At 34.0% G+C, this 13,255-nt stretch overlaps 1 protein-coding gene across 4 annotated transcripts in view; it reads right to left on the bottom strand.

Annotated features, from left to right (window-relative positions):
- The window catches only part of LOC136036326 (TATA-box-binding protein-like), a 166,796-nt gene that overhangs the window by 125,971 nt on the left and 27,570 nt on the right, over window positions 1-13,255 (bottom strand). Inside the window, exons 3-4 of one of the 4 annotated variants that reach the window (XM_065718481.1) lie at window positions 6,082-6,283; window positions 1,227-1,467 (exon numbers count right to left, since the gene is read on the bottom strand). The exons of the other annotated variants lie outside the window; for them this stretch is intronic. Of the exons in view, the coding sequence (XP_065574553.1) occupies window positions 1,227-1,467; window positions 6,082-6,283 (443 nt within the window). The remainder of the gene's footprint in view (window positions 1-1,226; window positions 1,468-6,081; window positions 6,284-13,255) is intronic. 4 annotated transcript variants of the gene reach the window in all.

Here is a 13,255-nt window from a genome sequence, read left to right as displayed (position 1 = left end):
GTAATTAGTCGAGGATTTCGAACTTTCGAAATTTTTAAAAAATATTAAAAAAAAATATGGGTATAAGGCACTATATTTGGAAAGGTGAAACTTTTAGGGAACACCTAGAGAGAGTTCCAAATAAATCAAATAATAGTAGGTGGCAGTATCATTGTAACTTTTGAACGAGCTAATTTGATTGAAAACTAAAACTTCTAGTTCCCCTTTTTAAGAGTCAAGAGTGATTGAAGGGCAAGAAGGCTTCACACATTTTCAAAATACTCCCCTCTCAAAATTTTTAAAAAGTGATTTTCCTCAGCATAATAGAACGGTCCACTACCTAGGTATGTGTGTCAAAGGCTATTGGTTATGCCAACACCCGTGGTAATGCATTTTACCCTTTGTAAATAAATTTTGCTTGAGTACTAAATGGTGCCTTAAACCTAAATGAAAAGGCAGTGGGTATATGCTGGTTGCCAAGAAAACATCTCAGCAATACCTCGAGAACAACTGGGGGGGGGGGGGTATTAGGTTGAAACTTGTAGGGGCACTACTATTATATATTATGACGAGTAGGGCTGAAAACACCCAAAGCGAAATCAAGACCAGACTAAAATTTACCCTTTACCGAAAAAAAAAGTACATGGACATGAAAATATTTATTCTTTGTAGTGTTTTGGTTTGCGCCAAATTAAGATTACTATAACGAAAATTACTATTGCTATTACTGAAATTACTATTACACTGTAACTAAAACTAAATTAAACTGTTACTAAAGTTACTACGACGGAATGAGGCAAAATTGGCTCTATTTTGAACAGAAATAAGAGTTAGAAAATTCAGGGCACGATTAATAAGAAAAAAGACTGCTAGAAAAGCTGCAGAATTTTTCAATGGATTAAATAACAAACATATCGATTTCAAATTTTTTATGCAAATAAGAAACACTACTAAATTAATTCTATTTAATTTTACATTTTCTGCAATAGAAAAGTTTCAATGAAAAAAAAATTAGTGTCAATAAGCAACGGGTGGTTCTTTTAGATTATTAACTTTATAAAACACAATTTTTTTCAAAATGATTTTTTTAGCTTTAGGTAAGTATGAGCTACGGTTCACTTTTTACTAGGTTGTAGCTACTGCTGCAACCATGATAAATTGACTCAACAAGTAGCAAACAATGAACTATTCGCAAAGTGATAGATCACCCTACTAACCACTTATAAGAATGAGAAAATAAGACTTACGTTGAAACCTAGTTTTTGTATGATTCTGGCAACTTTTCTGGCTGCCAAGCGGGAGTCTGCCTCTGATTTGGCACCCCTGCACTCGACTCTTCCGCTGCTAAGAATCTTGGCTTCTGCTTGGGGATTTCTAATTCTCATGAACACAGCATCCTGACGTTTATCATAAATGACGTTCGAACCTTTGATGGCAATCTTCATCAAATTCAATGGGCATCCTGTATATACAGATGATACTATGTTCCTAAAACAAAATAATAATAAGAATACTGAAGAAGAGCATATGACCAAATACACAATACTTAAGATTACTAGTACTAATGTAAACGCGGCTGAAAGAAAGTTTCTAAGAAATTTGGACGCAATTAGTGGTACGACAATTCTAAGAGTCCACACAATAATGAATTTAGTAAGCTTGTGAAGTTTTCCGCTAAAACTAATTATATTGTAAATATTTTCTTTTGTACATTGAAAATAAAATGAAAATCGCAGTGAAGTAAAATCTTGAGTAGATGAGCAATTAGTAGTATTATACATCAAATATTTGGTTTAATTTATTAGGTTGTTTCCAAGGCTGCTACAGACACATAGTTTTTTGGATATCGCTAATGACGTAGTAGGCCTTAGACTCTTATAGTTGCAAAAGGAAGTAACAGCCAAACTCTTGTTTGTAGTGATTTTTGTTCGTTTTAAACTTGATTTGTATGCGCAAGTTAGGTTTTACTCATTTTAAGATTTGATTATTCGCTTAAAATAGTACCTGTAGTATACTTGTTTGCTATGGCCTGATTGGTTTACGTTTTGTATTAAGATATAAGTTTTTATATTTATTGATCTTAAGTTTATTTCTGGCCTTTGCTGCTCTTTGAAAAACTTTTTTGGAAACTTTTTTACTAGTTAGCTTGAGGACAAAGACAAATACTTGACCTTCTTAATTGGTTTTCTATTGATTTTAAATTTCTGTTTTTAAAAAGAAGGCATTTGTAGCTAATTGGCTACAAATGGTAGTTTTTTGCACTAGGCAGTTTAAAAGAAAATTAACCTAAATCAATTAAAAGAAAATTTAAAAGAAAATTATATATATATATATATATATATATATATATATATATATATATATATATATAAAAATAAGTTGTCTGTCTGTGTGTCTGTCTGTCTGTCAGGTGACGTCATGTTTCTGTGTTGACTGACGTCATGAAGTTAGTTGTCGTCATTTTTGCTTTGACGGTGACGTCATTAATGGTATTTAACACATGCGTTCACGGAAAAATGTTTAATTGTAAAATGACTGAAGAACCTACAATGGCAACAGCCGAGGAAGCTGCTCAAAGAGTCTATGCCAAAAAACTTGCTGCTGATAGAGAAAGTAAGAAAAGAAAGCGTGTCGAGGAATCACAAGAACAGCAAGAAAACAGGCTTGCGTCTAAAGAACGCAAAACCGCGCAGTTAGATGAAAATCCACCTGGAAAGCGAGAGTCAAAACATATCAAAACTGAAAATGATAGCGATGATGATTGGGTTTGGGATTTTGACTTGGATAAGGTCATCAATGCCTACCAGATTTAAGTTAAAAAACAAAGGTTCGGCGATATGTACTTCATAGTGACGCTGAAAAATAAAGAAGAAAAAGAAAACTGAAAAAATGTAAAAAACTAAAAAAAACTAAAAAGAAAAAACACTCAGACCGGGACACAAATGACGACCGACACAGAGGGAATATAAATGACGACCGGGAACCTCAAAGAAAAATTACAGACTGGGACACCCGGACACAAATCACGACCGGGAATATAAATGACGACCGGGACACAGGGACACAACTACAACGGGGACGCCGGGGGCACAGGCGGGATATATAATTGACGACTGAGACACAGGGATTGTTTGAATAGAAATTACAGACCGAGACACCGGGACACAAATGACGACCGGGACACTGGGACACAGGGAATATAAATGACGACCGGGACACTCAAAGAGAAATTACAAACTGGGACACCAGGACACAAATGAAGACCGGGACACAGGGAATATAAATGCTATTTATATGCACAGACAATGGGACAGCGAAGAATGTTGTATATTCGCATGTTTTACGTAGTTAAAAATATATATTTATATCTATCTCTATTCACAGGTGGGACACAGGGACACAGCTACAATGGCGCGTAACGACTTACGCGCGCGGGGGGGCTTGGGGGGGGCGCGAAGCGCCCCACCAGCTAGGTGTTGGGGTGGCGCGAAGCGCCATCCCAACAGCTAGTATATATATATATATATATATATATATATATATATATATATATATATATATATATATATATATATATATATATATATATATATATATATATATATATATATATATATATATATATATATATATATATATATATATATAAATAAGTTGTTGGTTTGTGTGTTGACTGACGTCATTGTAAGGATTGAGCATTATGCCGTCATGAAGTTGTTTGTCGACTCACGTCATGTTTGTCGACTGACGAAATTACGGACCGGGACAGACCGATTTCAGACAAGCTGAAATCGGGGTGCTAGGAACAAAAAAAAAAAAAAAAACACGACAAAACCAAAGTGTTGCTCTCGCAACACAAAAAACCAAAGTGTTGCTCTCGCAACACAATTAAATAAATATTCGTAACAAATAAACAGACAATTGATACTAATATAAATGAGCAAATAATTTTAAAATGATTGAAACTTAAATTGAATAGGCAAATCAAGCTTGAAACGAAAAACAAAATCACTGCAATAATTGGAAATTGCCTTCTTCTATCACTATAAAAGTCTAAAATCTACTGCGTCATTGGCGCTTTACTGGAAACTCTAAATGCGTATTGAACAGTTTTGGAAAGTACAATTCAAATCAAAGGAATATTTGGCATATAAAAATGTTAATTGTTGAAAGTTAATCGGTTCAAGATTTTACTTCACAGTAATTTTTATTTTCATTTTCAATGCTGTAATAACTGGAAAACCAAATATTTGTTATATAATTCGTTTTTAATAAAGCACCAATGACGCAGTAAGCTTTAGACTCTCTTTAGACTAAGCTTTAGACAGTATCCAAAAATATACTAACTCTTGTTTGTAAAGATTTTTGTTCGTTTCAAGCTTGATTCACCTATTCAATTTAAGTTTCATTCGCTTTAAGGTTTATTTATTTATTTATATTAGTACTTGTTGAATGTTTGTTTGCTCAGATTCTTTATTTTATTTAATTTATGCTTCATCAATTCATTTAATTTGTGCCGCATAAGCCATAAGGCTTTTCGGCAAATTTTTCTTTTTTTGTAATTTTTGTGTTTTTTAAATAACTTCTCTCTCTCTCTCTAAATAGCAAAATATTTTTGTTCGTTTTAAGCTTAATTTACATATTCAATTTAGGCTTTACTTGTTTTAAAATTCATTTATTAATTTATTTCAGTACCTTTTATATGTTTTTACTACGATTGTTTATTTAATTTCAGTTCCTTTTGGGTTTCATTTATTCTTTAATAGTAATTTCAGGTTGTTTTGAGTTTGAGTTACAGTAGGTATCTGTTAATTCTAATCTTGAGTTTAATATTGTCTTTACTTAAATTTTTTTTTTTTTGAATTGTTTAAAAGTTAATTTATAAAAGCAAAGACATTGTCAGATTAGATTTATAATACATCTATTAAATGAACATTTTTATGATTTAATGTATTTTTAATGGTTCTTTAAGTTACAGAAGACAAAATGTGGCAACACTGTAATCAAGGTGATTGGACAATTGACAAAGAACATTTCCTTCATAATTCGGCAACACTGAGCATAGTGAGATGGCTAAGGTGATCGACGATGGGTTATTGCTTCATGCTGGTAATTCAAACCCCAGAATTAAATTCATAGATAAAAGTTTTTCAACTGAATTCATTTGTTCTAAACTCATCATTGTGTTGCAAGAGCAGCACTTTTTTCTACCATCCCAATTTTAGCTTATTCCTTGAAAGTGGTAAGAGTCTACCCTCTGCAGTTTTTACGAAAAGTGTGGACATTAGGCCAAATTGATGAATATGACTTTGCATTTTGGAAAACTTGGTAGAATTCTTGCCTGGGGCCAAAAAACTATTGTTTTTACCTATTTCTGTTCGTGGTTTAAGCTGAGTTTATCATTCGGTTTTTCGCACTTGGGATTACGGTAGATCAGATGTGCCTCTTAAACTTTAAAAGTTCTCTCATTGCTAAAGAAATTAGAGTTTATCCTTTGCTCCTTTCTAAGTGATGACGTTAGAAACTTCCTTCATGTGATATACCAGTTCATAAGTTTAAAGGGGCTGACGACTTCACTATTAAGGTACCCACTGAAACCAAAAATAGGCCGATAACCATTGTGAGACACATAGGGGAGTTTTAAGAAACAGTCGGCTGTTAGCTCATAATCATCTTCGGCAATGAAGGGTTCGCAACTCTTGCTAGTTGAAGTACCTATTATTTGTTTCCGGTGTATTTGATGGTAAGACCAATTTGGTTCCAATGGTAAGACATGTAGGGGACTTGTAAGCAATAATCGGCTGTTAGGCTACAATCATATTTAGCAATGTGGGGCTTGCGAGTTTTGTGAGTCGGTGTACCTAGTATTTATTTTAAGATCCTTACAGATTAACAACTTCAGTGTTTAATCGAAGCGAGAAAACAAAAACAAAGTGTTGCTCTCGCAAAACTTTACTCGGCAAAGCCGAAAAAAAGGTTGCCACAACACCTCACACTGCCCATGCAACGTAGATCTAGTTAAAACCTTGACTTCCTACAAAATTTTTAACCAGCTAGATCTAACAAATTAAATTAAGTTCTTATCTTTGGGTCATAACTTACTGAATGATAGGAGAGACAACATGATGAGCTATAGCTTCAGCTCTCGCAACTTCTTCCAGATCTATTCTTCTTCTTTTATTTACATGCGAGTCGTCGCCTTCTGCTGTCTTCAGTAAGTCGGTTAATGGGGCGGAGCTCTCTTGAAGTGTTAGATCCTCTGAGGGAGTTTCAGCAAATCCGGGTCTTAAGCGGGGTTCAGCAGCTAAACGGTTAAAATTTAAAAATTATTATTAAAATGAAATGCTAATTAATAAGTTATAATTAAAGAGAATATGCACGTACTAATATAGTCATTTATTTTAATTTAAATTCGTTTTGGTTGCACTTACTCTTTGATAGGGGTACCTTTCAAGTTTTAACTTGAATTGCTGCAGGAATTTATTTGGCTCATCACTAGTTCTACTGTATAGGGTGCTTCTTTTCCTTCTAATATTTATAATTATAATATTATAATTTTCTTCTATTAAACAAACCAAATAATCGTATTTCCCTATATATGTAGGATTATAGAAAACTAGCGCTTTACTTTAGCGCCAGTTTGGGTGTCGTCCAAAGCATTCTTCTGAACAGGCTTGTTTTGGCCTTCTCAATTTTGTGAATAATGCCTTAGACAGCCAGTAGCAATTTTTTTAGAATTGTCTAATTCTAATTGTCTAATTTGTCTAAACTTCTAATATTTATAATTTATAATAATATAATATTTTTTTTTCCTTCTATTAATTTCTCAATTTTCCTTCTAATACCTCACTCTTTACGCTAAAATTAAAAAAAAGTAAGATTTTTTAACTTAAAATAAGGAGTGACATTAAAACTCAAAATGAACAGAAATTATTACGCATATGAGGGTGATCGCCCTCTCCTCAATACCTTGCTCTTTATGCTAAAGTTTGATCTTTGTTCCAGTTATTTAGGAAAGGCTCTTATTCACAAAAGCCATTTAACAAGAATAATAAGCTCTTTTAAAAGCTCTAAAAAAAACATCAGCGTAAAGAGTTAGGTACTCGGGAGAGGATGATCACCTCATGTACGCAACAATTTGTATTGGTTTAAGTTGCTCCTTATTTGTAGTTGAAAAAACTTTTTTTATTTATTTAATTTCTGATCGTTTTCTAAATGATGCTGGGAATTCCGGATCCTCTTCCATAAGAAACATCCTTCCCCCAAGAAAAATTCCTCCATGAACAGATCTTACCATGTACCCTCTCCCTCTATCAGAACCCCCCTGAAAATGTATGTATACTTCCCTATATATGAACAGTAGCCAAGTTCATAGCTTACAGCCGGGGCACTGTGGAGGGTCAGCCTATCCAAAAACATAGTTATTAGATTTTTCAACCATGCTGAAAATAATTACAATCTCAAAATGTTGATCGGGTGACTTTGGAGAAAAAAGGGGTTGGGATTAGCTGCCCTTTAGTGTTTTAGGTCACTTAAAAAGGGAACTAAAACTTTTGACTTCCGATTAAATGAACCCTCTCCCAATATTCTGTGATCACTGCTTTGATACGATCACCTATGGGGAAAACAAACAGATCCTTCTTCCGTCAAAAAAAGCGCAAAATTTCATTTATTGTACATATGACCTTCAAACTTAACAGTAGGATTCTCCGGTATACTGAATCCGATGGTGTCATTTTCATTAGAATCACTTAATGTTTAGGGGTGTTTTCCCTCTTTTTCAAAAGTTGGGAAAATATTCTCAGGCTCTTAACTTGTGATGGGTAACATTAAATTTGACGAGTTCTACATATTTCGAATATACATCAAATTTGATTCTTTGATGTAGGCCACTTATTGCTATCAAGACTCTTTTTCTTAGATTTTCGGTTACTATTGAGCCGCATTGCTCTTTATTTACAGTTTGCTGCCCCGAACGGTTTTGGTTTCACTTTGTTTCCCAATCTTTTAATAGCAAGTCCTGAAGCATAAGGACCTGTTAATTGGAATCAAAAGTTTTTTGTTTTTTATGCACAAAAAAATGAAATTTTATCAATTATAATCAAAAGCTTTCTAAATTATTGGAAAAGTACAGAGAAAGCTACAAATCAGAAATTAGTTAGAAATTTAGGAAATTGGGAATTTTGTCAAAAATTAGAGTAGAAATTATAGATTTGAGAACACAGCTACTCTAGATTAGTAAAGTAGGAAAAAAAACTTTTAGGATCTATTTTATTCATTTACAAATAAACGCGAACCCGTGATCTATCTTCTGGGAAAAAATACAAAATGCCATATTTTTGTAGATAGGAACTTGAAACTTCTACAGTTGGGTTCTCTGATACGCTGAATCTGATGGTGTGATTTTCGTTAGGATTATTCTCAGGCTCGTAACTTTTGATGGGTAAAACTAAACTTGATGAAACTTATATATTTAGAATGAGCGTAAAAAATGCGATTCTTTTGATGTAGCTATTGGTATCGATATCCCACTTTTTAGAGTTTCGGTTACTATTGAACCGGGTCGCTCCCTACTACAGTTCGTTACCACGAAATATTTGAAAAAAACTTTAGCGTAAAGAGCGAGGTGTTGAGAAGGGAACAGCCCCTTTCATACACGGAGTAATTTCTGTTCGTTTTAAACTTAATGTCGCTCCTTACTTTCAGTTTAAAAAAAACTAGTTTTTTTTTTATTTAATTTCTGAATGTTTTTGAAATAATGCATGTTTGATGTTGGCTCTCCGCACATAAATTATCAAAATGAAATTTGTATATTAATTTTTTTTTGCGAAATGGCCTTTTCTTAGTTTTGATCAGACGATTTTGAGAAATAAGGGGTGGAGAAGGAGGCCTAGTTGCCCTCCAATTTTTCGGGTACTTAAAAAGGCAACTAGAGCTTTTAATTTTTAACGAACGTCTTTATTAGTAAAAAATATACGTAACATAAGAATTAGCTTACGCAACAAACTTCAATATTCTTATATGTTTATTATGTATATGAGGGGGTTTGTCCCCTCATTAATACCACGCTCTTTAATCTAAAGCTTAAGTTTTGTCCCAATTCCTTAAGAATGACCCTTGAATCAGAAAGGCCATAGAATAAATAGTTGAAATTTCTAAAAATTCTTTAGCGTAAAGAGCGAGGAATTTAGGAGGAGAAGAACCCCTCACATGCATAATAATGTTTGTTTGTTTTAAGTTTTAATGCTACTCCTTACTTTCAATTGAAGAACCTTTTCATGTTTATTTCTTCATTGTTTTTTTTATAGCAATGCTAGAAAATCCTGCGCCCTATTTACTGAATTTCTCTTCTTCTATGACATATTCCTCCAAGAAAAGGTCCTCCCACATAGCCCCCCCTCAACCCCCCCCCCCCTCCACAAACCAAAAAATCCCCCTGAAAACGTTTGTACACTTCCCAATAACCATTACTGTATGTAATCACTGGTCAAAGTTTGTAACTTGCAGTCCCTCCCCCGGGGACTCTGGGGGAGTACGTCATCTCCAAAGACCCAAAGACATAGCTCCTATGGTTTTCGACCATACGGAACAAAATGGGTATCACAAAATTTTGATCCGTTTACTTTGGGAAAAATGAGCGTGGGAGGGGGCCTAGGTGCCCTCCAATTTTTTGGTCACTTAAAAAGGGCACTCAAACTTTTCAATTCCGTCGGAATGAGCCCTCCTGCGACATTCTAGGACCACTTGGTCAATTATTGATCTGGGTCGCTCCTTACTGGTAAGCAAGAGTCAAGTAACATTCTCTCAATTCTACTTTATAAAACAGTAAAAAACTTTAGCCTAAAGAGTGGGGCGTTGAGGAGGGAACATCCCCTTTCATACATTGAGTATTTTCTGTTCGTTTTAATTTTTAATGTCACTTCTTACTTTCAGTTAGAAAAAGCTTATTTTTTTTTTATTTAATTTCTGAACGATTTGAATTAATTTATGTTTGATTTTGGGTCTCCACACATGAATAATTTAAACGAAACTTACATATTAATTTTTGGCTAAATGGCTTTCTCTTAGTTTGAATCGGACGATTTTGAGAAAAGGGGATGGAAGAGGAGGCCTACTTTCCCTTCAATTTTTCGGCTCTTCTATATTCTATATTCGTATATTTTGTAATACCTGCTTTTTACACTAAAGATCAAATTTTGTCCCAACTGTTTAAGAATAACCCCTGAATCACAAATGCCGTAGAATAAATAGTTGAAATTACACAAACACTTTAGCGTAAAGAGCGAGGTATTTAGGAGGAGATGATCCTCTCATATGCGTAATAATCTCTGTTCATTTTAAGTTTTAACACTGCTCCTTACTTTTAGTTCAAAAACTTTTTCATATCTATTTTTTTATTGTTTTTTTTTTAAATAATGCTGGAAAATCCTGCCCCCCCTTCATGGAATTTCTCTTCCACCATTACAAATTCCTCTAAGGAAATATTTCTCACGTAGCCCCTCCCCTCAACCCCCCCCCCCTAGCCAAAAAATCCCCGAAAACGTCTGTACACTTCCCAGTAACCATTACTTTATGTTAACACTGGTCATAGTTTGTAACTTGCAGCCCCTTCCCGGGGGACTGAGGGGGAGTAATTCATCCCCAAAGACATAGTTACTATGTTTTTCGACTATGCTGAACAATATGGCTATCTCGAAAAATGAATTGATTAATTTGGTGTTTGATAACTAAGTTCAAAACTGGCAGTGTTGTTAAAAAAATATCCGTTCAACGCTCCGGCATTGCTCAACTGAACTGAATGCTGGGAGTTTATATCGTAGTTTTTTTAAGTAAGCTATTATACTGTGTGTTTTTTGTAATTGCTTACTTTTTCCATTTTTAAATACTTTTACTTTAATTGACATACTTTTTCCATTGCCTTTAGAAAAATGATCCCACAGAAATATCCTTTGGACAATTCAATCTTGGCGAAAATTACCCTAGCCAATTACCTTTAACATCTGCGCAGTTAAAATTGAATCTTTCTGAAGACAAAGCAAGATATATAAAGAAATTTCTTATAAGAATTTTGGCAAACTCACACAGTTTAAAATTTCCCATGAAAATTTCTCCCCCTAGAAACTCCCCCTCTGCATCAAAAATACTCCCCGTGCAAAATCCACCCAGCAGAAAATGCATCCTCCCCTCCCCACTCGAAAAATATATGCATACTTCCCATCAACAAATACCATGTGTAAACAATGGACAAATTTACAACTTAAAAACCTTTCTCATGGGCCAGCATGGGGCCTTTTTGTCTCCAAAGACATAGATTGTACCTTTTAACTATGGTTAACAAAATACCTATTTCAAATTTTTGATCTGATGATTTTGGGATAAAAGTAGCGTGGCAGGGGACCTAGTTGCCCTTCAATTTATTGGTCACTCACAAACGGCACTAGAAATGTTCATTTTCGTTAGAATGAATCGTCTTCTGACTTTCTTCTATCCCCACTGAGCCGATACGATCGCCCATGGGGAAAAACAACAAGAAATAGATATAAGATTGAAAACTCTACAATAAGGTTCTTTGACACGCTGAATCTGATGATACGATTTTCCCTAAAATTCTATGATTTTTAGGGGGTCTTTCAGCCTTTTTTCAAAAATCAGACAAATTTCCTCAGGCTCGTAGCTTTTGATGGGTGAGACAATTCCTTTGATATGTCTATTGGCATCAAAATTCCGCTTTTAGAGTTTCGATTGCTATTGAAACAGTTCGCTCCACACTTAGAGTTTGTTACCAAGAACTGTTTGATTACCCATCAAAATCCAAACAAAGATCATTAAAATATGGATCGCTTTTTCTGCCTTACCAAAAGTATTGTATTCGTAAAACTTTATAGCTTCATGAAATGTAATTAAACTATAATGTAAAAAACAGAAAAGTTTTTTAACTAAAGTAAGGAGTAAGTTTAAAAGTCAAAACAAGTGGAAATTATTCTGTATATAAGGGGGACTGCCCCTTCTCAATACCTTGCTCATTTAACAAAATTTTTTAGCGCTTTGAAAAAACAAGAATTTCCAAGCAAATTTTCTTTAAAAAAATTAGAAAAACCAAACTTCACAGTCAAGAACAAGAAGCCAAGGAGGAGACAGTTCCTTCATATAGAAAATAACGTGCTCAAATATGTTTCAAATCTGCTCCTTGCTTTCTGTTTAAAAGCTCCTTTTTTAATTTAATTTTCTGAATGCTTTCCAAATCATACTCAAGCCGAATCAAGATATAATTTGAGCTACCAGTTTCTTCAATCCCTGTTTAATTGCTTTAAAATTTTTAAGTCAATAATTATGTATTAATTGTTACCATCCTAAGTTTAAATTTACGTTTTCAGCTTTTGACAAAATTTGAATATTCCTAGAAAACTGGCGATGAATAGGAATTTTGGTCAAAAAGTCCTTGTTAATATTGCTACTAAAGAACTTTGGTCGGATGAAAAGGAATGTTATCGCTGGTATGGATGGAAATTCTGTGAGACTTCTGATTTTCTACAAAACTGAAGCTGTCACAAGCTCTACAATAGTGTTTTCTTTTCGATACACACATTATATACATTTACATAAATACATTGAACTTCTACATATAAAAAGAAAAAGAAAAATATTACCATTTAAAATTGCTGAAAACTAAATTCCTAGTATTTACCACCCGAAAGAAATTTCCTGGCAGGGTTGAAGCAGTTTGAATCTATCCTACACCCACCAAAACCATGACTCACCCCCCCCCCTTTTATTATAGTTGATACGTAATTACAAATAACCAAACGTAGCGTGAATCAACTTGGTTGGATCTAGTACTGCCATCGCGTGGCATTACTTCTTTTGCAACTGGAGAAGCCTAAAATATAGTTACTGATACTGTTAAATCAAATAACTTCCCAGAATTTCAAATGGATTGCAAATTTGTCCTCTTTGAGGTAAAATCCTAGTTTGGATAAAATGGCAGAAAAAAAGACTTTTCGTTGGCCCAATCTGTATGGTCACTTAAAAAAGACCTTTAAATTTATGTTTGAATGAGTTCCCTCCCATTTATCTTGGAACTTCGGTTTGATACAATCACCCCATGAAAAAAAGAAAACAAATAAACATGTGTCGACGATGTTTTTTTCTGAAAAAAAGCGAAATTTCACAATAAAATCACTTGCTTGTTTGGAAGTATTTCCCCTCTTTAAAAAATCAGGTAAATTTTCTCAGATTTTTGCTTTTGGGTGGGTAACAATAAACCGAAAGAATTTTA

This window comes from Artemia franciscana, chromosome 15 (genome assembly GCF_032884065.1).
Source record: "Artemia franciscana chromosome 15, ASM3288406v1, whole genome shotgun sequence".
Lineage (NCBI taxonomy): Eukaryota > Metazoa > Arthropoda > Branchiopoda > Anostraca > Artemiidae > Artemia > Artemia franciscana.
Note: the sequence above shows the minus strand (reverse complement) of the source record. Positions and strands in the feature narration are given on the sequence as shown.